The following is a 26,735-nucleotide window of genomic DNA, read 5'->3' as shown; positions in this document are numbered from 1 at the left end:
ATCAGTATATCTGTAAACTGTAAACTATTTTTGTATTTTCTACAAATTTGGCTACAATACGTTCACTTCCTTCCTCCAAGTCATTAATAAATATCATAAACAGTTGCATCCCAGCACTGATCCCTGCAGAACCTCACTGGCCACAGCTCACCAACCTGGAAAAGAGCTCCTTATTCCTACTTGCTCTGTCCTGTCAATAAGCCAATTCTCTATCCATGCCAATATACTGCCTACAACACTATTGACTCTTATTTACTGACCACCTTTTGAAGTACTTTTTCAAATGCCTTCAGGAAGTCCAAATACAACACATCTACTGGTTCCCCTCTGGTCAAGAGCTCAAAAACAAACCTAGTAAATTAGTCAGACACGAGTCTGAAACCATGCTGTTTCTGCTTGATTAAATAGCGATTTTCTAAATGTTCTGCTATCATCTCCTTAATACACATCCGTCTACATCAACAGAGCAGAGTTTGAGGGGATTGACAGCATCAAGTTCCTAGGAGTGACGATAACTGACCACATGTCCTGGACTTACCACGTAGATGCAGTGGTCAGGACAACACTTCTTCCTCAGGCGGCTCAGGAAATTTGGCATGTCCAGAAGGTTCCTCACCAACTTTTACAGATGCATCAGAAAGCATAATCCAGCTGCATAACAACCTGGTATGGCAACTGCTCTGCCCAGGACTGTAAGAAACTACAGAAGATTGTGCGCACAGCCTGGACCATCACAGAAGCCAACCTCCCATCCATGGACTCTATTTACACATCTCTTTGCTGCAGAAAGACTGCCAGCAAAGGCCTATCCCACCCTGCTAAAGCTCTCCTACAACTTCAATCAGGCAGAAGATGCAGAAGTCTGAACACATAGGTTCAAGGACAGCTTCTTCCCTGCTGTTATTAGACTGACGAATGGACTCTGGAACTTCAAATACTGCTGATCTTATGATCAGCCCAGCACACAATGCAACCTAATGCTTTACTTTGTCCAAGTCCATTTTCCACCCTATGATCTACTTGTAAACAAAGCTTGCACTGTACTTAGATATAGGTGATAAAAATTCAAAAATCAACCAACAATTGATTCCAATACTTTTCCAATAGGTGGTATGACAATTGGCCTATAGTTACCCACATTTTGAATAGGAGTTTTCCTATCTTGATTTTGGAAAATTACTGTGACAACTACAAAAGGCTAAACCGTACCAATAGGATTGTATTTATGATAATTGAATCAAAGCAGCAGAAAAAGGCTGCATTTGGTCCATCATGACTGCAGTGGATTGAAGGTGTTTGGGGCCAAGGACACCAGAAAAATACCAAAGCATACTTTACATAGCTTTGGAATAGTAAGTGACCATTATTTGCATGCTTAACCCACAGCACTTCCATACTGAGACACAAAAGTGATTGAAGAGCTAACACTTACTATTTTGACAAGTCTCAAGTCTGACAAACTCAAAAGTGAAGATCAAGGAACAATTATAAATACAGAGGCAACAACCTGCCAGACAATGGGAGCATTGATTGATCGAGTATTGATTGATCGAGTATTGATCAGTAAGTTCACACTTATTAAAAAAGTTGTTGGTGTGGTCAATAACAAAGAAAACCTTAAGACTACAGGATGGTTTAGACAGGATGGTCAGATGGGCAGAACAATAGCAAATGGAATTTAATCCCAAAAAGTGAGGGGATGCATTTTAGGAGGACTAGGAGGTAAGGAAGTACATGATAAAAGTTAAGACCCCAGGAAATATAGAGGATCAGAGGGGTGTGCATGTCTTTGACAATAGTAAGACAGGTGGTTAAGACAGCATATGGGATAGTTGCCTTTAATTAGTCAAGGCATCAAAAACAAAAGAGCAGAGACGTTACAATGCAGATTTAAGAAATTAGTTAGCCCACAACTGGAGTAATGTGCAGTTTTGGTCACTACATTATAGAAAGCGTGTACTTTCATCACTAGGGCTAGAATGTTCTAGCTATAGGAATAGATTGGCTGTGGTTGAGATGTACAACATTAATGAGGGGCATCAGAGAAAAACATCTGTTTAGTAGAAGGATTAATAACTAGGAGCACAAATTTGAAAAAAGGTAAGGGAAAGGTATTTAAAGAGAATTTTTGGAAGGTTTCCACCACTCCCAAACAAAAAAAACTGGAGGACAATGGGTAGCTGAAATGTATTTCCAAAACAGCAGTACAGGTAGGAACCACCACAAGTATTTAGATGAGTTTAAAGGACTAGTGCATTTAAGAATCCAGGCCAGGTGCCAGCTAATGGGACTGAAGTACCTGTGGTTGATAATCAACATGGAAAGAGGCTTTTTAGCCCACAACCATGCTGTAAAACCAATTCTGTCAATAACTAGGTTTCCCAATCCACATAGGATGTGAAAATCTACCCAAATATATGCAATCCACATCAAATTAAAATTCCAGAATTTTAACAGGTTCTCGAGCTTGATGGCAAACTTAAGCACTGATCACAAGTATTCTAAGTCAATAAAATTCAAGCTACAACCACCAACTCTGCTCAAAGCAGTAGGACTTCAAAGTATGACTATAGGGCCAGTCACTCATGTTAAGTAAATTGAGAGTTTGGTCAACGAGTAGGTGATAATGCTGTATATATTATTTGCACCAAATACAGTTATTTACAGAGGGAATTTTGTTCAAAATCTAGCTGCACAACACTTGGTCTGATTTTCCTGCATGGCAACTCCTGGCATCAAAACCTTCAAGCTATTCAATTAGCATTAATGTCTCTTGCGAAACAGGAACCAGAAAAATCCAAATCTGAATTAAAGGTCAAAGTATCTACTTTTGTATTTGGTTCAAGAACACTTAGATTATTATGGATTTGAGATCAAGGAACCCAGTGCTAGTCACATCATCAGAAATCATTAAGGAGTGACAGAATGATCACCTTTAAAAAAGACCAACATTAAAATAATGCATCTTAGGCATACTTGCAGGAATGAAATACAGCCCTTAAATAAGAAATGCTGAAAGCATGATCAGAGATATCCAAACATATTTATATACTTTTTTTCACATGAAACATACTATTTGCTGAAAAGCAAATACAACATACAAGAATATAAAAATGACAGAGCTTCCAAAGCATAGCTTAAATAGTGTCAAAGATAATATTAACAGGTCAAACATCACAAAATGGTACAATTAAACAGAAACACAAATATTTTGCACTTGAAAACAATGATCTACATCAATAAGTGGTCCCTGAAACAAACCTAAAAATATTGTTTTTAATTAAAAGAGGCCAACTTTAAAGTTTACAATTTACCAACATTAGAGATCAAAGATTAACAAACTGTTTTTCTGCTGAGCAAGTGTATTACATTCTTCTCAGCTAAAACTAGGTGATTTGAATATTGTGCACTAATTTTCAAATAGTTTGATTGCAAACAAAGTCAGTTGCATGCTTTTTTTCCCCAGCAGGGTGAAATTTGTGGATCAGATCAAGCACCAATAAAGACACAGTCAATTGTAAGGTGAAGGGAAAATAGACGTGAAGAGTTTAAAGGTTATCCTTTTAGCGTGACACTCTGCAGTACTTGCTTGCAGCTTCATAAGAATTGCAGAGTAGATTGCCTCGTGGTTCTTGCATCTTTCCCCAATCTACAATAACTTTTTCTTGGGAGGGAATTGGGGTGGGGGGGTGCAAGTAAAGTGAAAATTTACTTTCAGTTCAAAGAAAGGAACAATTTCACTCACACAGTAGAGGAACAGAACATCATATGTTGTTAAGAGCAGGACACTCAGTACCTTAATTCTTTCAATAAAACAATATTTTTTAAATAGTTATCTTTAATCTACAATGTTAAGAAGTTACTTTTTTAAACTTGAAGTTTAAGAAATCAAAATGTCTAATATATTGTGACTATTTAATATTAACATCTTTGTGGGAAATAAAAAAAAAAAGACAGGCTGTGCCATGTTTTTCACAGGCCAACAGCTAATTGTCATTTACACTATATTCAAAGTTTTAAATTGGAGGAGGGAAAAAACTGTTGAACTTGCTGTTTTGATCTGATCAGCCTCTTTCCTTCTCTTAGTTATTTTGGTATTCAGGTACTTTGAATTTGTTTGTTACATAATAAAAGTGACAATTATGATTAATTACACAATTGTTTCTGCTTAGCAGAGGTAGAAGTAAAGCAATATTACACAAGTATTTATACACTATATACACGAGATCAGCTTTATGACTACAGATGATACAACACCACTTTCCCAGACTGTCTGGATTTCATTTGATCATGTGTCCTCCTTCAACTGGTCTTCTAACTTCAGAACATCGATAGGTGGAATTTTTGCTACTTCAAAGAATACCCTAAAACAATTAAAAGAGACAAATTCCTCAAGGACAAGTGTAAGCGTATAAGGAAATGAATACAGGAGAATAAAGAACTGAATTAGGAATATCTTCAATTGTTGGTTTGGTTACAATTTAGACACAACCAGCTTTTTCTTCACAGGACTCAAGATCACATTTGTAATCAGATCTAATTTATTGCAGACCAAAACCCACCATCTGTGCAGATTACTGCAAGGGTATCTGCTGCTGCAACCAAGTGACCATTCTTAAATGGCAATTAATAAACAGAACAAGAGATGAAGGGATTTTTAAATTCCCCAAATGATGAGAAATTAGAACCTGTCAAAGAAAGCCAATTAAGTTATTAAAAGCTCACAGACAGGTGCAAGATAGCAATCTAAAAGGCTGTATGGTATGTTGACCGGTCTTAAGGAAGCTACAGTTCAAAAGTGAGGAAGTTGTGCTTCAGAGATCATGTTTGCTCGTCAGCAAATCTAAAACTTGAGGTAATGTCTCAAGATAAGGGGATAATTATTGAGGAGATCAGAAAATTGTTTCATTCAAAGAACTGAGAATTTTTAGGCTTCAAGATTTTTGGTCTTAGAATCAAGGCTTATGGGAAATGGGAAGAAAACGGTGTTTGAAGCCCAAGATCAGCCAGTGATTGTATTGAATAGTAGGCTTTGATCCTACCCACACTTCATGTTCTAGTACAAAGCCTCAGGTCAGATCCTATGTAGAGTACTGTAATCATAAGACTAGAAGATATGAGAAGTACAGTCAGTCTATCAAGTCTGCACCAATATTCAGTCATTGATGTTGCCTTTCTTAATGCCATTCTTATACATCCCCACAACTTTTGACCCCCTTACTAATCAAGAATCTTCAATAACTTGGCCTGCACAGCTTTCTGTGGCAATGAGTTCCACAATCATTGTAGTGCTGCAGCATCTCAGGAAGATTGACCATTAGAGAGGAGCAACAGATGCTGAACATGCCAGTCACACATCCCCAGAAAGATGGTAGTTCAGTCACCAGAATTATCCTGGGGATTAATAGGCTAAATCAAGGTCAATTTTCATAAACTTGGCTCCTCTTCCCTTGACTACAAAAGTAGGGAGGCATTATTCAGTTTCAAAGAGTCAGTCAGATATACAGCACAGAAACAGATCCTTTGGTCCTACTCATCCATGCTAACCAGATGTCCTTAATTATTCTAGTCCATTTGCCAGCATTTGGCCCATATCACTAAACCCTTCATATTAATATACCTATCCAGATGCCTTTTAAATGTTGTAATTGTACAAGCCTCTACCACTTCGTCTGGCAGCTCATTCCATACACACACCACCACCCGAAAAGCTTGCCTCTTATGTCCTTTTAAATTTTTCCCCTCTCATCTTAAACCTATGCCCTCTAGTTTTGGACTCCCCCACCCCAGGGAAAAGACCTTGTCTATTTATCCTATCCATACTTCATGATTTTATAAACTTCTAACGGTCACCCTCTGCCTTCGATGCTCCAGGGAAAATAACCCCAGACTATTCAGCCTCTCCTTGTAGCTCAAACCCTCCAATCCCAGGCAACATCCTTGTAAGTCTTTTCTGAACCCTTTCTAGTTTCTCAACATCCTTCCTATAGTAATGAAGTAGTAATTCAAAAACTTACTTTAGCAATGGTGATCAGTCAAAGGGGCACACAAACTTAGAGGCCATTCAGGAGTTAAATCAGGAAGCAAGGATGGAGGCCATAATTATTTACAATATACATGAAAAACCGATGAGGAAAGTGAATATTATAGCAAAGTTTGTGCATGGCCAAAAATAGGTGGGAAGACAAGTATGACCCAGAGAGTTTGCAGAGATACAGTTTCAGTGAATGGACAAAAACTTGGCAGATGGAACATGTGGGAAAATGTGAAGTCATGCAAGGCAAGAAGGTAGAAGGTAGAGGAGCTGATGATTATTTAAATAGAGAAAGACTGCAGGAAGTTACAATAGAGGGATTTGGGATCCTTGTGCCTAAAATCAATTTGCCTCTCTTTTTGTGAACATTGGCCCACATTTCAAAAAGGTTGGAGTGTAGAAATAGGGAAGTCTTGCTAAGATTATAGCACACAGTAGTTACACCACACCTGGAACAGTTTTGGTCCCCTGATGCAAGGAAAGATATAGCATTGGAGATAGTCCAGAGCGGATTCACTGTTGATCCCAGGTACACAGAGGTCCCAGGTGTTATGACAAAATCCTAGGTCTTATAACAAGAGACAGTAAGTTGGGCCTGTACTGAGATTGAAGGAGAATGAAAGGCAACTGAAATAAACAAGGTTCTTAGGGAAATGAACAAAGAACTGCAGAGGCTGGAAATTCGCAAAGGCTAGTCAGTTTAGGACTCTACGGACTGGAATTTAGAAGAATGAGGGGTGATCTCATTGAGATATATAGGGTTCTGAAGGAGCTTGACAGAGTAAACACTGAGGGGATTTTTCACCTCATGGGAGAGTCTAGGACCAGAGGCATGATCTCCTCACCCAGTTAGAGCAGAAATGAGGAATTTCTTTAGAGGGTTGTGAATCATTGGTATTCTTTACCACAGTGGGCTGTAGACACTGGGTTATTATGTATATTCAAGGCTGAGAAAGTCATATTTGATTAGTAGGGAATCAAGAGCTTATGGAGGAAAAAGGGAGGAAAGTGGGGTTGAGGATTCTCAGATCAGCCATGGTCTAACTGAATGATAGAGCAGACCGATGAGCTGGACAGCTGACTCCTACTCCTACATCTTACGGTCTCAAATCACTCCCCAGGAATATGCCTGGAACTGGAATCAATGAAATTTTCAAGACAGAGGTGCATAATTCTTGTTAAAGAAACTGATTAGAGATCAAAGGAAAAATAGAGGTACATCAGCCACGGTCTAACTGAATGGTGAAATAGGCTCAAAAGATTAAATAGCTCACTTGCTGCTATGAAATTTCAAAAATCAAAAACTCCACTGCACTTTCTAGGGTTTTCCCAACATGCTCTGAGACCATACCTAACTAGGTATGGTGTGCCATGTCCACTATCTACCTTAAATGTGGTTTCATGAAAAGGTTGCCAGATATACAAGTTCTTACTTGTGAGCGTACTTGTACCGCACAGCCTTCAACTTTTCATCCGGCTTACTGTAAAGTAAAAGGTTTAGTCTCCTCACCAGTGAGTGCAAGTCAGTGATGTGATATCCAGTGTAATGTTCCAGAGTTGGAGTCTAAAATAGAAGAGGATGTAATGAGCTGGATTGCCTATTTCACTACTATTTTAAAATACTATAGGTCTTCTAAAACAAATTAATAAGCTAATCCTATCCTCAAATCAGATTTTCTGATTACTTTAAATAACATGGAGGGCACAGTATGTCACAGCACTAATATATTGTGCCTCCAGCAGCACAACGTCAACTCTCCCTGACCCACCACTTATGCACTATTTCTGGGGTGGAAATAATACAGTATAGTATAATATAAAAATACAAATCCGTTTCCTGCCCTTGTTGCAGTAGCTGCTTCAGAGCAGCGATTGAGAAGCCGGAAACAGAACTGTGTTGTCAAACCAAAAAGAAAGATTAAAACAAAAAAAGGATAGAGGTGGAGAAGACAGTCTATACTGTCTAACTCACAGTTTATACTCACCCATCCTCCAAGCTCTTTCATCTTTAGGGCCAGCAGCAGGCAGGATGCTGCTAATTTAGAAGCACTCTCCCAGATAAACTCATATTCCTGCAGGGTCAACTCACAGATATAACGAGCAAGCGTCAATGTCTCGAGGTTGGCTCTAGCACACTGTAAACATTGAGATGGAGATAAGATTCAGGCAGATTAATCTCAAGACTGCTCAGAAAAACTGAAGTGACGTTTCCAAAACATGGAAAAAGAAAAAGAGAACTCTAACTGTACTATCAAAATGCTGACATGCTAGTCGGTTACCTATCCACCTCCAACACTCAGCACTTCAATCTATTTTTCCTCCTCATAATGAATGCAACATTTTTCAGTTTTAATACAAACAGTAAGGGAGTGCCCAAGCAGTCCTTCACAACGCTGAAGTGTGTCAACATTGGTTACGTCAAAATCAACATCTGTCTCAGCAACGTCTATGTTTTGTATAATCATTGAATCTTTTATAGTACAGACAGAAACTATTCGACCCATCGGGTGTGCACCAACTCTTCAGAGAGCATCCCATTCAAGACCCCGTAACCCCACATTTACCATGGCTAATTCACCTAGCCGACACATCCCTGGACATTATGTGGCAATTTATACCTTGGCCAGTTCACCTAACCTGCACATCCTTAGATGGTGGGAGAGAGCCTAAACACCCAGCAGAAACCCACAGACACTGGGAGAATGGCGACTGTGTACCAACTCCACACAGACAGAGGTTATAATCAAACCCAGATCTCTGGTGCTGTGAGGTACTACCATGCCACCCTTTCAAGTTGGACACTTGAGACTATATTTCCATTTTTATGTAGACTTCAAGACACTTCAAATATTAATACATACAGCAGAGAATATTTGCCAATGATGGCATTGTTCAAATTTTACTCAAAAACAATTTCCCAGCACAGTTCCACACACCTTTTGGAGGGGGTGGGAAAGACATAAGGTAACAATTTTAGTGTTTTGAGCTGATAAATACTGCATATTATGGTGCTTTAATATTCTGTGAACACCCATTGAGAGCCAAAAAAAAAAAAAAAAAAAAAAAAAAATCACTTGTCTGCATTCACTCACTACTCCAATAGTCTGTGTCATCTTTAAACCTCAGCAGATGGCACCATACCACAGATGTTCTTATGGTCTCAGTGATTAACTGAGCAAATAGGAGGGGGAAGGCCACTCATTTGGACATGGTCGCAATACAAGTATAATCAGAAGGGCAGCAAACCAAACTCTGTTTAGGGTCAAATTAGTATATTCAGGAAACAATAGGAAAATTCCAAACAAAGTTACCAACCTTTGCATATCTTCTCAAGAATCGATACGCCACGGGAATATTGATATCAAACTTCAGGGTTCGGAGAATGTTCACCTCCATTGAAAGCAGTTCCTCCCTTTGATATGCATCATCACAAATGTACAAGAAATCATCCACACAGGGAGGACAGCGCTCCTGGAAATGATAAATATGTATCAATCCAATCCACACTGAAGGCAAGAAGCTACTTTCTTAACATTGGTCCCTGCACCAGCAGCAGCTCAGACATCATACCCATGATCCAGTAGATCAGGATTCAGACAGTTACTTTTTAATTGAACACTGTCAACATGAGTATGTTGACCAAAAAGTTACTCAGTGAATATTTTTATAATGGCCTTTTTGCAACTGGAGACTGCAGCCTAGATCAGCCAACTTCTCCTTCATACCAATACTGTTCATTCAAGCATAAGCAAGTGACTGGGAGGAGTATGCAGCAGGTCAGCATCATTATGAAGTAGGTTGGGAAAGGGACCTACTCAAGAGAAGGAGCTAAAATCCAGTGAGAGCACCCCTTTGACTTACATTAACTTGTTTGAACCCAAGTGTGACAACACTGGAAACCAGGTAGGTGATATGAAATATGGAAGCAATATTTACCTTTGATTAGCCAAGTGGTTTAAATCAAAACAATAATATTAAAGCCAAAAAGTAATAGAAAATTCACTTTTGAAATACATAAAATCCAAAACTTGGGAAAGATTTAGTTGGCAAGGACTTCATTTGAACCATGCTGGGATCAGTGTCCTGGTGAGCTGTATAAATGAGGATTATAGATAGGGATTAATAATAATTAGTGGCAGAGTGGGAGAAAGAGTTGAATTAAAGGGAAGTTTAAAAAAACTTCAAAAAGAAACAGTAAAGCAAAGTTGTAAAAAAGTAGAAAGCAAATGATAATCGAATACAATGGGAAGAGATAGCAATTATAAGCAGATGCATACAGTGTTTGTAACAAGATAGGCAAGTTAATGGTGCAAGTAGAAATGGACAACTCAATAGCTGTCACAGACACTGTTGCGGGGGGACACCAGGTCTTGGAAGTAAACATTGAATAACTTTTGAATGTTCCGTAAGAATAGATAAAAAGGGAAAGGTGGGGTAGCTTTGTTAACAAAGAGGATGGTATCATTGTGGTGGTGAGTAGTGATAGGATTGTGATGCAAAAATCAGCTCGGGTGTAAATAAGGAATAGAAATGGAAAGAAGATATGGGTGGAATGAGACTGGGGGGGCCTTAGGAGAGTCATCTACAAAAAAAGTGTTACTTCACTGAAGGATGCGGTATATTAAAAAAAGACAAGAAGAAATTAGTAGTGTGTAAGGAGGGCACTTCAATGGTCTGGAGTGATTTCAATCTGCACATTAACTGAACATAAATCAGGTGAGCAAAAAGGGAACATGGAATACAATTTATAGAGTGCATCAGGGTTTGTCTCTTAGCAACGTTGTACAACTTACTCAGTAACAGGATACTTTACGTCTATCTCATTGTACACTGCTAGAGCTAATGAGATAGCTGATCATTGACAGATCCTCTAGCAGACGATCACAACGTGGTAGAATTTCACAGGGAGGGACAGCAACTCAAGTCTCAAACCAGGGTCTTCAAATTAAAGCAGAATTGCAGAAGGAGGAAAAAAAAAAGTTATCTAAAGCACCAAGTTGAAAGGTCAGTAGCTGAACAGTGGCAGACATACAAGCAGTTTTTGCAATGCTCAGCAAAAATGTCCTGTCAAAAAAGGAATCCGAGAAGGACAAACCACAAGTCACGAACAAAAGATAGCCAAGGAGAGGTCCCAGTCAGAAACTAAGTGGCAAAAAAACATGGTGGATCAGAGGAGATGATTTTTAAGAAAGGAAGGAGTTGATGATTAAAAACCAGTGAAAATGGGCAAGAAATACACAAAACAAATAGCAAGACTTCTACAGATATGGAGAAAAAAAGTAACTAAAATGAGTGCAAGGCTCTTGGGAGGATCTGGACGAATTGGCTTCAAGGGGGAAAGTGTTTGACAAATTTGCTAGCATTCTTGAAGGATATAACGAAGAGAAATAAGGTGAACCAGTAGATGTAGTATTTGGATTTCCAGAAAGCATTCAATAAAAATTAAAAAAAAAAAAAAAAGGTGCCACCAAAAGGTTACTGCACAGGATAGGAGCTCATGGAATTGGGGATAATGTATTAGCATGGATTAAGGATTGGTTTACACACAAGGCAGAACGATACCTAATTGACTTTTATACTTAAACGTTTGGAGAGATACATCTAGTGCAATGCCACAAGCATCAGTCCTAGGGCCTCAACTGTTTACCATCTATATTAATAACTTGGAGGGGACAGAGTGCAACATTTCCACACTTACTGATATAAAAGGTGTGTGGGGGGTGCGGTAGGTGGAGGCAGGCAACATGAGGATGATGAAGGAATCTACAATGGAATATTAGATAATTGAGCTGTACAGGGCAAAAAATCCTCAGATGGAGGATTTTTAAGAAAGTTGAGGTCATGTAGTTAGGTAGGGAAAAAGAAATAACAACAAACCAATATCTAAGTAGCCAGGGTCTCAAAAAGAAAACTGCATATCTCATACCTGGCTGTCTTTTGCCTGACAAGAAGGTTTACATGCCAGTGCAGCAAGTAACTGGAGACAAACAATTACGACTCATATTGCCAGGGGGTTAAATTTCAAAACAGACAACTTGTTACAATTGTACAGGACATCTGTGAGGCTGCACTTGAAGTAGGTGTCGTTTTTGGTCCTTGCATTTAGAAGATATACTAAAAATGGAGGCAGTTTAAAAGTGATTAATTAGGCTGATTCCTGGAAATGAAAGGGTTGGCTCATCAAGAACTGCTAATCAGGTTAGGTCTTTATCCATTAGGATTAAGAATGAGGTGTGATCTTACTCAAACAAGATTTTAGGAAGCTTTGACAGATTAGATGCTGACATGTTTCCACTAGTGGGAAGAATCTCAAACTACTGGATGCAGTTACAATAAAAGGGAACATCATGCATATGCATTTTGCAAAGTAATTTCTTCTATCAAAAAAAAAGTCATGAATGTCTGATTCTCAACCTCACTTGTAGGAGCTGGATAACAAAGTATTAAAGAGGGACTCTGTAGAGTTTTGAAGGTGTTGAAGACAGAGGAGCTGGCACAAAAAAAAAGGCCTATAGCAGATCAGCTACTATCTTATAGAATAGTAGAACAGATGAGGGGAATGTCCTACTCCAGTTTCTATTTCTTATCCAAGATTTAATATAAGACTTATATCAATTCATTGGAGCACAAACAGAAAAATTGATAGAGCTAAATAAACTGACGTTAGGATTTAAAGTGTCTAAAAGAGTAGGCAGGAAAATATTAGAGACGTATTCCAGTTCTTAAGACCTAAACAGTCGAAGGCATAGGTGACAAATGGCAGATGAAGAAAAAGTGAAGCATGTACAAAAGCCAGTATTGGAGACTTGTAAAACATTGTAAAGCTGGACAAGTTAGGAGATAGGTATGAGGATATGGAGTTGTGATAAGTGAGAAGGACTTGGTACAAGTTAGGATACAAGTAGCATTTACATGAGCTCAGCTTTATATGAACATAAAAGTTAGGAGCAGAAGTAGTCTAAGCCTGCTCTGCTATTCAAGAACATGACTGATTTAATTACTTCACAATCCCACCTATCCCTCAGATTAAAGAACAAAAAAAAAAAAAAAGGATAAAAAGTCATCTATTACTGGACATTCAAAGACTCTACTTCCACCATATTGAGGAAGGGTGTTCCAAAGACCCATAATCCCGTGGAAAGAATAGCCTCCACTGTCTTAATTAGTCAGACCTCAGTTCTAGATTCTTCCAGAAGAAGGAACAGTGAAGGAACAGTTCCATATCCACCTTGTCAAGGCCCTTCAGGATCTTGTACATTTCAATCAGATCCTCTCCTGTGGCTGAACTCCAGCCAATACATACTTAGCCTTTTTTTTAAAAATACAACATCCCACTTATTCCAAGTATTAGTCTCGTAAGCCATCTCTGAAGGCATTTAATTGGTCCTTGGTGACTAGTACAGTATATAAATACTCTAGATGTGTTCTTAGTGTTCTATATAACTGAAGGTCAAAAGTCACACGACACTAGATTAGAGTCCAACAGGTTTATTTGAAATCAAGCTTTGAGTGCTGCCCCTTCATCAGGTGAAGGGAAGAAAAGCATACAGGCACAGAATTTATGGGCGGAGATATCAAAATGGTGTGAATGGAGTGTCAAACAACAAGTCTCTGCAGGTGATCAAAAAAGAAGTGTCAAAAGCTGATTGAAAGTGAAGAGGATGACCTATAATTGAATCAAATGAGACAGAGATATTACAAAAAAAATTAAAAGTAAAGTTGGTGCTGGAGACAAAGCAAATGGCTGGAACAACTGGTAGGTAAAACAGTCACATGCTGAGGATCTAACCAAAGTAACTAGTAATCCAAAACTGTACAAACTAAAGGTGGAGAAACCAATTTATCAAGGTAATGGTGTCAAAACAGGACAGTAAGGACGATTTTACAGAAGCAGAAGTGTGGTAGGGTTATGTAGAATGACATGAACCCAAGATCACTGTTGAGGCCATTTTCACATGCTCAGAACTTGGCTCAGTTTCTGCTCGGCAATTCTACATTGTTGTGCATCTTGAAAGCTGTGTTGGAGCACGCTTACTTGAAGATCACAGGCTGAACATCCTGGACTCCTGAAGTGCTCCCTTACTGGGAGGGAACATTGCTGTCAGCAAACATTGCAATCTCCATTCAGCTGTTGTCATATTGTCTGCATGGTCTTGCCAATATACCACGGCTCATGGCATCTTGCCTGCAGCATATGAGGTAGGCAACATTGGCTAAGTTCATGCATGCCTGTCACGCACATGGTGGATCACAAACAGCCAGGAACACTACAGACAACTACCTGCCAATCCGACCAAAGAATGCACCCATCAACTCAGACTGATCAAGACATCTAATCCAGCTCCTCAGAGCATCCTATGCATTCTCATCTTGGTGTACTTCTCGCCAAAGAATCTTCTACTGCCTTCCAAAAGATACACAAAGCCAACATTTAGAAATGGGACCTTGTGTCAGAACCTCTCTGGCTATGTCAAAAGCACCTTGAAACCCAGTGTACAAGGAACAGCCAGCTTCTGTTGCAACACTACAGATTCTTTTATGGAAACTCAGCACCTACGGACCAGGAACATTCCTTGTCACAATGGATGTTTTAGCATCCCATGACAGCATCGCTGCAATAGCTTCAGTCCTCAATACCAACAACTGCCAGTTTCCAGACACCATCCTACAACTCATCGGCTTCCTCCCTCGACCACAACAAAGTCTTCACCTTCGACAACCAGTTCTCCATCCAGACCCATGGAGTAGCCATGGGTACCAAATTTGCACCCCAATATGCCAACATTTTCATGCAGAAGTTCAAACAAGACTTCTTTGCTGCACAGGACTTCAAACCAATGCTGCATACCAGATACATAGACAACATTTTCTTCCTCTAGTGACTTATAGGGAGGAATCACTGAAACAACTGCAAAATAACAAGTTTCATCCCACCAGACTTGCCATGGACTACTCTTCAGAATCAGTCTCATTTTTTGGACACACATCTCTATCAAGGACAGATACCTCAATACCTTACTCTACCACAACTTCATGGGTAACCTCAATGCTGCAGTTCTTTAGCTTCCACCCTAGACATGTTAAAGAAGCCATCCCCTACTGGCAAGCCTTGCACATACACAGGATCTGTTCAGATGAGGAGGAATACGAACACCTAAAGATGCTGAAAGACACCATCATAAGATGGTCAACTCATTAATCACCAGTTCCAACAGGCCACAGCAAAAAACCACAACGACCTCCTCAGAAGACAGACACAGGACATGACTGAGAGTACCTTTTGTCATCCAGTACTTCCCTTTAGCAGAGAAACTACATTGTTCTTCACAGCCTTCAACATGTCACCAATGACAATGAGCATCTTGCCCAGATCATCCCTAAACCCCTAGTTCTTGCCTTCAAACAACCAAACCCTAAACAGACCATAATTCACAGCAAACTACCCAGCCTTCAGGACATTGACCTCAACACCACACAACCCTGCCATAGCAACCTCTGCAAGACATGTGAAGGTAGTATCCATTTTGATGATCTGACATGTGGGAACACCACCCACCACATACACAGCAGATGCTTATGACTCAGCCAGTGTTGTCAACTCACTTGCTGCAGGCAAGGATGCCCTGAGGCACGGTATATTGGCGAGACTGTCCAGACACTACAGCGATGGAAGATGGACACCGCACAACAGCAATGTTCCCTCCCAGTCAGTCGGGGGTGGGGTGCACTCCAACGGTCAAGGACATTCAGCCTCCAATCTTCAGCTAACCATCCAAGGCAACCTTCGAGATACACATCAATGCAGCACCACCAGCAGAAACTGATAACCAAGTTCTATTCACACGAAGATGGCCCCAATTGTGATCGCGGGTTCAGGTTGTGCTACATGTAACCCACCACACTCTTCTGTATTTGTAAAAGTCTTCCTTATTGCCCTGTTTTAATCACCAGCAATTTGATAACTTATGATCTACCTTATTTTGTACAGTATTGGATTACTTGTTACTTTGGTTAGACTCTCGACATGCAACAGCTACAGCTATCATGTTATTCCAGCTGTTTGGTTTGTCTCCAGCCTGACCTTACATTTAAATTTTTTTTGTAACTATCTCTATGCCTCACTTAATTTGATTATAGGTCATTGTCTTCAATTACTAGTCAACTCTTGACTATTCACATTGACACTTTTGATCACCTGCAGACTTCTTATTCGACACTCCACATTTGTACGATCTTTTGATCTCTGCCTATAAATTCTGTGCCTGTATGCTTTTCTTCAATTCACCTGACAAAGTGGCAGCACTGCCAAAGCTTGCAATTTCAAATGAACCGTTGGACTATAATCTGGTGTCATGTGACTTCTGAGTTTGTCCACCCCAGTCCGACACATGGCACCTCCACACCATGATTATAACTGAAGCATAATCTCCCCACCTTTGAGGGGATTGAATACAAACAAATATTCTACTAGCTTTCTTAATTACTTGCTGTTACTTGCATCTTAACCTTCTGTGGTCCCAACAAGGGGACACCCAGATCTCTTCACCATGAAGGATTTTTTTTTTTGCAGGAGGAATTAAAAGGAGGCCAATTTCATAATTGCCCTGAATTATACTCTATTGCCAGATTATTGTCCTCTCAAGGAACTCATCTATACCCTTTTGGTACTGTTATGCCACTTTTAACTTATTCTCCTATCCATCTTTGTGCCAACAGCAAATTTAGTTATCATTCATTCAGTCCTTCATCCAAGACATTTAATATAAATAGTAAACACTTGAGGCCCCAGCACTGGTATTTATGGCTCACTACATTTATTACATCTCAACCATAAAGTTATCCATTAATGTATACTAGTTCACTTACAACAATTTTCCATCTGTAGTAAAAAAAGGTACCTGAACCAGGAGCTTTCATTTTCCACAATAACTTTTGATGTGGCACTTTATCAAATGCCTTCTGGAAGTTTAGGTACAATACATCCACCAGTTTCTGTTTATCCACATCATGTCATTTTCTCAAAAAGAACACAAGTGAAATCGGTTGAACATAACTTCCCGTTACAAAGCCATGTTGATTTTACCTGATGAACTAAGTGCCCTGGATAGCATCTTTATTAATAGTGTCAAATATTTTCCCTAGAGCAGATTTTTAGCTAGTTACCTGTAGTCTCCTGCTTTCTGTCCAGCCTTCCTTTCTGAAGGAATGGGTTACACCTCCTATTTTTCTAATTAATGAACTTTCTCCATTATCTGAGATTATGGAAAATTAAAACCAATACAATCAATCTTATTTGCTACTTATTTTAAGAAGCTAATATGAAATTCATGAGGACCCATTACAGGGTAAAAGGGAAGAGGTCAAAGAATATCAGATTAGGTTGCTTACATCAAATTTTGCAGCAATGAGGATTGCAGTAGAACCCAGAAGTTGTAGCGTTTCTCTCATACACACTGCCACTGCCAGGTAATGATCCACTAGCTTCACTGCTAGGTACAGAGTCTCATGATTCAGTTCAAAATTTTCCTTTTGAAAATAAAAGATACATAGATTAAACAAATTATTATTTGTATTGGGGGCTTTAAAAGAAATGAATCATAGCAGGGTTATACCAGTGTAGTGTAAAAAGCTAGGAAAAATGCATATCCTATGGAGCTATGTATAGAAGACACCAAAAGACAAAGTTAAGCCACACGTGTGCATACAAAAAACTTTGGGGGGGGGTGTAAGCAATGTACGAGGTTACTGAGGAAAACCAAAATGAAATGTTGCCTTTTAGATCTAGAGGAGTTATACAACACTGAACTGGAGGTGTAGTTGTACAGCACCATTAAAACACATATGCCAATAAAATTCTCCTGGCTTATTGTTGAAATTTGAACATTTTCAAAACTCCAAAAAAAATTTAAACTTTGAAGGAATTGAATGAGGTAGAGTTTTAGGGGGCAGTGCCAGAGATTAAGGGATAACAGCTGAACGTAAAGCCACCAATGGTGAAATGATTTAAAAAGGATGTAGGAGAAACAAATCTTGGAAGGTCACAAGGTTTGATGAGGTTCTAGAGGGCTTGTGAATAGATAGATTCAAGATACAAATCACACTTATTAAATTGCATAATAGCTGTCAAGGTCCAAAATGGTCCACTGTTCTTACCATACTTATTGGCTTCTCTTTTTTAAGAAAGGGTTACGAGAGAAAATTGTAAATAGACAGCTGGTGAGAGCAATCTCTCATTGGAAGATAACTATACCTTCAGAAAACATAAGATACCTCAAAATTATTCACCTTGGTACTAGTCTGCTCATCTTTGCTTCCATTGTCCATAAGCACAAACAAATAGAATGTACTGCTGTACATTATCCCCCACCTTCTGCAGGATAGCTGACTGGAAAAAGCTGTACCCTTACCAAGAGATCAGGCATATTGGAAGAATTTACAAGCTGAATCAAATCGGTTCGGCCAGTTACAGAAGCAGCTTTCAAAGTCAACAAGTCCTGGCATGGGAATCAAACCCAGAGCTGCTGGCCCAGAGGTAGAGATGCTACCACTGCACTACTTAATTAGTACATTACAAAAATGTATCTGCCCTTTAGTGAAGTTATTGTTGGATATAACAGGAATTAGGTAAGCAAATTCCATTTACTCTGGTGGACTTATGGACAGCTAAAGTAGTAGTCTCCAAACACAGCCTGTGTCTAGGGAGCTACTCTGCAGAATGGCAGCAGGTTCTGGTCAGGTGATTACATCCAGATGCCTGGCTCACCGGCATGGTTCAGCTCCTTAAAAGGGAGATAACTTAAAAGTTCAGGTTCATTAATTAATATTTCATATTGTCGAAACCAACCATTTGGCTTTTGGTTTCTGGACTCATACTTAAATTGTCAGGTACCTTCAAATATTTGCACCTTGAGCATACCTCCATATTTAATATAGAAGCCAATAACACAGTCTCTACCAGCAACTTAACTTTTCCAGTTCTATCTTTGAAGTGTAGAAATTAAAGTAATTTGAAGGAAAGTTGTTAGAACATTAGAACCTTTGTTTCTCACTTTTCCTTGTAGAATGGAAGTTTGAAATTCACTGGTGAAACATTCATTCCTGCAAGCCAATGAGTTTGGGTTGAGTGGCGATTTGGGGAAGAAAAACAGAATTGCTCAGACTTTCCTCTAAACGCCACCCTCACATCTTGTGGTGTTATGGTCACAACCCGGACAGCCCTCTTGCCAACAAATGGCACATAATGATACAGTGTGCATGTGCAGGATTGAACCAAAATTAACAAAAACAAGATTTTAAAAAAAAAAAAAGTCCAAAAGTGCCTAAAAAGAAAGGGGAGTATTTACTCACCTGTACCTCGACCATCCAGTCGACCAAAATTCCCCTCATCTCAATGTTCAGGTCTGATTGCTTTTCCATATAGCCTTTTAGAACAAATCGTTTCTGCCAGACAAGAATCACATTGTTATAAAATGAACCCATTTGTTAATTTGTTATTAATTCCAATCAAAGTCCAGTCAAACTGCAAGAACACAGAAAATTTCAGCTTCTAACTGTTCCCAATTTCTACCTACAGCTCTAATTTATGAAAAAGCCTCAAATTCACACCCATGAGGTTGACCATGGATTCTGTTGCAAAGTTGGAACCTCAAAGCCTTCCCTTTAACCAGACTTTGTAAAAATTTATTATCACAGAAGCTGTTGAATCTACCTAGATGTCCAAGTCCTGAAGTAATACACCAACTCCAGAATATCATTTCATTCTCACATTGGATTTTACTCCCTGTTTCCTGAATCTAGACAATCTGAGAAACACATTTGCTACTAGTCCAAACATACAATCTCAAAGCTAAAATATTTATTGAAGAGTTTTTGGAAGGTCTATAAACAAATGATCTACTTTGATCAAGTTAGTTAGTATAACTAGCAAACTTGCAGGTGGCACCGGTACTTTCATATAACTGCTACAGTATGTTTTATCATTTATATATCCAATTTCAGGAGAGCTCTTCAATGTTAGATAGCAAATGCAGAGCACTGGGTATAAAAATATGGAATTACAAGATAATGTAGAGAATTAAACATAGACTAATTGCAAAATCAGCCAATCCCAGCCACCTTGTTTCGAAGGCCAATGATGCTTTTTAGGGAAAGTGCTGGAAAGTTACAAAATTGATAGTTTGCTTACCTCCCTCTCCTTCATATAGTTGAATATATCATTTGCATAGATTGCATTCAGGAATGGGTCTTTCAAATTCTCTTCATCAACTTCATCATAGGCAGGCAACTAGAACCACAGAATTTCTCCAATTAGTTGTTCTCCTTTTACTAGTTATTCCAGAAAGCTCGAAAGTACCATTCAGCAACACCAGCATATTATGCAGAGGTCAGTCGTCATTTACCAGTAAGGAGCATCACCTAACATTTGCTGAACAGTACATGGAATCTGATGAACCTAGGCCTGGTTTGCTATAGAATAGTTAAGGGTATTTACAAATCATAAAGAAATTGAATGGACAAGAATACACTTCCCTAAAATCAGGGATGTCATATTGCCTTAAAAAAAACCAGAGGCAATCCTGTCAGGTATCTTTTGTCTCAAAACCCTTTGAAAATACAACTTTCCTTTAATAGAATTTAAAGGCAGTTTGTTTTCTTCGTATTTCCAAAGAAATAATTCTGATCAAAAAATCTTGCATCCACAGGCATTTTCCAAACTGGGTATGAGCCATTTTGAACTTTTTGCAGAGTGGGAAAAAGCAGATGGATGATCTGCTTTTGGTAAGTAATCATCAGTTGTGAGTAGCATTGGCAGGGCCAGCATTTGTACCCATCTTGACCTGACCCAGAGAAGGTGGTAGTAGGTAACCTTTTTGAACTGCTGCAGTCACACCTACAAAGCTGCTGGGAGGCAAATCAGGATGGAGGGAAACTTGCAGGTAGCGCTCAAGCTTCTGCTGTCCTTGTATGTGGTAGACATCAAGGGGTTTGGAAGTTGTTGTCTAAGGAGGCTTGGTAAATTTCTGCTGCTCCTTTTAAACACTGCTAACACTGTCAGTAGTGGAGGGAATGATTCTTTTAGTCTTTGGCTGCAGTGCTAGTTAAGAGGGTTACTTTGTCCTGGATGACATCAAGCTTGATTCTTGTTGGAACGACATGCATCGAGTCAAGCTAGCTTTCTGTCAATTAGAATTGCAGGCTAATGTACATGGCAGTAACAGAGTAGAGGTGCTATCCCAAGAGTGTCAGAACAAGTATAGCTCAGCAAATCTAATAAAGAGAAAGGTGCCCCAGAACTTTGAATTGCTCTTTCCTTGGGGAAGGGATGGTTGGTGGTGCCGGTGGCATGAGAACCATGGTAGCCTATCCCTGAAACAGTGCAGAGTCTGAGACCAAAGGTTGGTTGGGCAGGTAGGCCTGCCTCAGTGCACTGACTGACATTTTGTCAAGTTAACAAAAGGGAAAACAAAGTTTGCCCTTCAGCCCTCACCTACCTACATTCCCCATGCCACCTAATTTCCTCACCAACTCATGGCACCTTACCCTCCAAGGCAATCTATGTCTCTTACTTAGCCCCATGTTATTTTAGTTCTATGCCAACTTAGTCAACACATGCCCCTCATCCATTGCCCTACACTGACCATTTGAACTCCGTGTCCACAATGACCAATGTTGAGACTGAACAGGTATGCATAGGTTAATTCACTATTCCAAACAAACAACCCAATTGATTAAGAACCCATTTACTGCTGTCACTGCACATTGTCAGCCTGGTTATTAACATGCCAATATCATTTTATTTTTAAATTTTCACTGATTATTTGAGGTGCTGCTGGTACAGAATAATTGTGCTAGTCATGTAGACAACTACATAAATTTAGCTTGAATCAAAGTACTTGTAGATGGAGCAGGGCAATCTGCTGACAGATTCTCCAAAAATTTGTTTACCTTGGGGTCTGCCGATTTATCTACATCAGCTGCTTTTTCCTCTGATGGTGCTGGCACCTTACGCATCTTCTGTTCTCCTGCATTGTCCTGATGCTCCAGAGAAGCTTTAGGTCCTGTACTGAAGGAAGAAATAGGAAAGAAAAGCAATGGGATTCTTTAATACTATTTGCCATTCACTGTGTTATGAATAAAGTCTGTCAGGAGCATTACTCAAGTCAAGTTCTATATCCTCAGATGGGTATTGAAAAAGTTTCCCTACAAACTTCTTCAATTCCAACAGCATCCTGATAAATCCAATCTTCGTTAAATCAGCAATTCAATATAAAACGTGATCTAGCTTCTCTTTTTAAAAAGAGAGCTGAAGTTCAGCTATGCAATTGAAGAAATGAAAATCCAAAAGAACTGTGGATGCTGCAAATCAAAAGTAGGAATTGCTGGAAAAGCTCAGTAGGTCTGGCAACATCTGTAAATTGGGCGGGGGGGTGGTGGGAAATGTGTCGGAGGAGCAGGGTCAGGGTCAAGGTCAAGAGTAAATGATAGCTGTGGAAGAGAGCCCAAAATAAAATGAGAGGGGAGAACAGTTAGACAGACCAAAAAAAAAAGTGGATAACAATCTGACTAGGACAGTGAATAGCTGTTAATAAGGCCTGCTGTGTAGCATAGGGGGCTAGGACATAGGAGAGTTTAGGCCCTAAAATTATTGAGTTCAATTTTGAATCGGGAGGGCTTCAGGGTGTCCAGGTGGACAATGAGGCTCAGCGCAAGCTGGAAGAGGACACACTAGGCCTTGTTATCACAGTCTGCTATTACACACCACCTATTGTTAGCCACTAACTAACAGTCTCCGTTAACAGCTATTCACCCTCCTAGGGAGATCGTTATCCACTCCTGTCTGTTTAACTGTTCTCCTCTCTTTTGGCTCTACCCCCACCTATCATTTACTCCTGACCCCATCCTCCCCCCACACTTCCCCCACTCCCATCCCGCCACCACCACCCCCACCCACTTCCCCCCTCCAAACTCCATCTTCTGCATATTAACCAACATTTTCCTAGCTACCATCAGTTCCGAGGAAGGGTCACCAGACCCGAAACGTTAACACTGATTTCCCTTCACAAATGAAACAGGGTACTTTTGCACATAATCCATAATGAAATTCTCATTTGTACTGCATGAAATTAATGCAATTCACAGCAGACATTTTTGCAGGGGCAAGTTGCAAATATTCACTAGCCAAAAGTATTATTTATGCACAAATAGATGAAAGATTGGTGTATAGTTAAGAACATTAAATTTACGAGACCGTCCCACTACTTTTTTTTAAAAAATCTGGAACAGTTTGTAATTATAGTGTCACTATTACCATTCTGAGTGAATCAGGTTAAGGTGTTAAAGGAGGATCCTAGTGGTATTCAAATTTAGCAGTTGGAGATTGAGAAGTCACAAATAAATTGTCCGAGCTAAATATTCAACCCTCAACCAAGAAACAAAATAACTCCTCTCATTTCAATTTTGAGGAAATTTCCTGCCACTTTTGCCTTAGTCACTACAGTTAAAGTAACTTGAAAAATAGAGAAATTGCAACATACAGTGCTGTACAAATGTGAGCACTGACATACTCAGAACTCAAACGTGGAACCAGAAAGAGGAGGATGTTCACCTTTTTAAATTATTCTCTTCGTTTTTCAATGTTTCTTGTGCAATGACACTTTTTTGTGTTTTCTTACCCACGACCTTCCCAGGTTTTTTCTTTGAAACCAGATCTTGACCTTGTTTAGCCTATTAGCAGTGAAAAGAAATTTGGATAAGATATCAGTTAAACATTGTCCAGAAATAAGAAGTATAAAACCCATTTGTTTTGACAGAAGGGTGGTATTACCATAATAAAGAAAGCAATCTAGTCACAGAACTTACATTTGTAAGGTCTTCAAAAGCTGATCTCTTCTTGGGCCCACCCTGGGGTGAAGAAGGGGAACGTTTGATTTGAAGGCCATCATCCTGAAATGGAGAGGAAGTAGAAATTAGCATGTAATTGAAGCCAAAGCACTGGCCATTAAAATTGTGTGACTCTCCAACAGAGAGAGAGTGTGCTTAAAAATGAAAGAAATACTTATCACTGATTATATACAGTCACAGAGCACGGAAACAGGCCCTTCAGGCCAACTCATCCATGCAGACCGGTTTTCCAAAACTGAAATCATCCTATTTGCCTGCATTTGGCCCATATCCCTCTAAACATTTCTTATCCACGTACATGCCCAAATGTCTTTTACATGTGGGTAATCGTACTCTCCTCTACCAGCTCATTCCGCATACACACCACCCTCTCCAAGACTTTTTTCTCTTTCATGTATTACATTAAATCCTTTTAATTTGCTTCAACAACACTGCTACCTCCTCAGGCAGAGGCAATAAATAAGCTACATGAATCCAGACTTCCACAAATACTATTCGGGGTAACACAAATGCAAGTAATAATCTTGGCTAGGAATCTAAAAGGGGAGTGAATATGCTAAACCACAAGAGGTTTTTATTAGCTGCTTCAAGCAACCAATGAAGGCAAACCAAATAGAAAATCTTGCATTAAAATTTTTGGACCATGAAGGGCTCAAGAAAAACATACGAGTCCTTCACAAAATAATGTATGACCCCAGGATTGCAAAGTCAAAACTTCATGGACCAATCCCATTCCAAAGAATGGACATGAAACAGTGTTAAAATATGACGCTTTTGCAGAATTAGCTTCAATGACGCTAAATACTTGTTCAAAAGATTAATATAAACAGATATCTTCAGAACTGACTTGCCCACGTTGAAGAATGAGGGCATCATTCCAACAACCTAAAATGCTAAGAACCTTTGAAATAATATTGTTGTTGCACCATTTCCAGCATTGTATGTTCTTACTCAAACACTCAGCAAACCTGCCCTCAAGAACAGTTACAGTTGGTTGCAATTGATGCCAAAAATTCTTCAGTGAAGCATTGAAAAGTTTCCAATAGCAAAAGCTACAAGTGCAAGCTCTGCCAGCAAACCCAATTTATTACAATCTTCATAGTCAAGTCCAGATGTGTCCAAAAAGCACAAGGCCATAACTCATGTTCCACAAACAGGTCAAGAAGCCATTGGCCACAGGTAAAAACCAACTACAAAATGAAATCTTACAGGACATGTTCTGTTTAGAAAAAAATACATTCTAACTTGCCAACATGCTGAACAATATGGAGAAAATTAATGCTGACACCCAAACAAAGCTTCAAACACCAAAAGAAAGGAAATCATCTCCAACACCATGCCATCAATATCTTACAATACACAACTTTGGATCATTTTTGCTGCAGAGTAGTGGACAAACAAACAAACTCCAATTTGATAAAGATAAACATTTGAATTTAAGACAAGATGTGATTGCCATGTGCAGATATATTTAATGCAAAGTTCCATAAAAAGTTCAAGCTACAATGTGGTTTTAAATAAGGATGTATTACTAACCTCTGGAACAGGTGGGACTACAACCTAGACCTCCCACCTCTGAACCAGGAAGCCTGGGCTCGATTCCTACCTGGTCTAGAGAGAGACCTATAATAACATCCCTGAACAGGTTGACGGGAAAAGATCTACCTTGCAAACAGACGTCATTGTAAGCAGGTGTTTGGGCTGTGCAACAGCTGCTGCTCTGCTAGAACAATTAAAGTTTAAGCCTGTGACCAGATTCAATTGCAAACTTTGTTGTGATCAACCATCATTAACATAAAATGATCCTCTGAAGTTTAACAATGAGAAGCAATCCATATCCAAGACATTGGAAGTCTCACTTTTAAATATAGGAGTACAATTTGAGTCAAATTCTACTTTAAATATAGATGAATGTCAATATAAACGTCCTAACCTTAGTCTCAAACCCAGATACCCAAAATTAAAAATAAGCAGAAAACGGTGGAAGTAATTGACGTTTCAATTTTTGCAGGAGGAGAAACGAAATTAACATTTCAGGTGGTTGACAATTCATTAGAATACTAACCAGAAACGTTAAAATTTGTTCCTCTCTTGGGGACCATGTTGCTGCATGGTCTCGAGTATTTCCAGCATTCTATCATCTTTCATACTTATAGTTTGGGAGATATTCTGCTGTTGCTACCCAAGATTCAGTTAGATCAACAGATCAAGGGCAGACTTTCAAATGTAAACATACACGACATGACTGATTTCCTTCCGTTTAAAACCAAACAAACATTCTCCCTACAGAAAATACCCTACTGCGACAAAACTAATGACATAAATTGCGCATTTCGTATCAAAATTGTGATGACTATAACAATATTACATTTTTGATTCCCTGTCGGATGGCTAAGTATATTATCAATGCACGCATCTCAAGAGTCATTCACACGCACAAAAGCTCCCACTATTTTTATAGCATTTAAGTTAAATGTTCTTACCTTCTCCATTATTGAAGGTTCCTTCCCAAATGGTCCATGTTGAGCGATTTTTGCTTCCGAGGCTTGCGGCATTGCTCCGACAAGCCTGTAGGAGGGTGGGGAAAGAGGGGAACTGGGAAAGAAAAGGACCAGATAGCCTAATATGAAGTAAAAAGTTAATACATTTGATTAGTTACAGCAGAAGACCAGGAGCGTAGTCACATACAAAAAAAACACTTATTTGACGAATACGTACGATGCCATGGTTCCATCCCTATTGCTACTGATTCTCCAGTCAAATTACAGCCCTCTTGTGTGTGTGTGTGTGTGTGTGTGTT

The 26,735-nt window shown here is 39.3% G+C and overlaps 1 protein-coding gene across 2 annotated transcripts in view; it reads right to left on the bottom strand.

Moving 5' to 3' along the window:
• Positions 1 to 2,617: 2,617 nt before the first annotated feature.
• The window catches only part of ccnb3 (cyclin B3), a 24,543-nt gene continuing 425 nt past the window's right edge, over positions 2,618 to 26,735 (bottom strand). Inside the window, exons 2-12 of one of the 2 annotated variants that reach the window (XM_048605183.1) lie at positions 26,419 to 26,555; positions 23,894 to 23,977; positions 23,640 to 23,758; positions 21,980 to 22,097; positions 20,220 to 20,318; positions 19,382 to 19,474; positions 17,423 to 17,560; positions 9,350 to 9,505; positions 8,020 to 8,169; positions 7,468 to 7,598; positions 2,618 to 4,364 (exon numbers count right to left, since the gene is read on the bottom strand). In XM_048605183.1, coding sequence (XP_048461140.1) covers positions 4,289 to 4,364; positions 7,468 to 7,598; positions 8,020 to 8,169; positions 9,350 to 9,505; positions 17,423 to 17,560; positions 19,382 to 19,474; positions 20,220 to 20,318; positions 21,980 to 22,097; positions 23,640 to 23,758; positions 23,894 to 23,977; positions 26,419 to 26,490 — 1,236 coding nt within the window. In that variant the 5' untranslated portion in view covers positions 26,491 to 26,555 and the 3' untranslated portion in view covers positions 2,618 to 4,288. The remainder of the gene's footprint in view (positions 4,365 to 7,467; positions 7,599 to 8,019; positions 8,170 to 9,349; positions 9,506 to 17,422; positions 17,561 to 19,381; positions 19,475 to 20,219; positions 20,319 to 21,979; positions 22,098 to 23,639; positions 23,759 to 23,893; positions 23,978 to 26,418; positions 26,556 to 26,735) is intronic. The other variant, XM_048605184.1, reaches the window with a different exon arrangement.

This window comes from Rhincodon typus, chromosome 14, assembly GCF_021869965.1.
Source record: "Rhincodon typus isolate 14 chromosome 14, sRhiTyp1.1, whole genome shotgun sequence".
Classification (NCBI taxonomy): domain Eukaryota; kingdom Metazoa; phylum Chordata; class Chondrichthyes; order Orectolobiformes; family Rhincodontidae; genus Rhincodon; species Rhincodon typus.
This window is presented reverse-complemented; position numbering and strand designations above follow the sequence as displayed.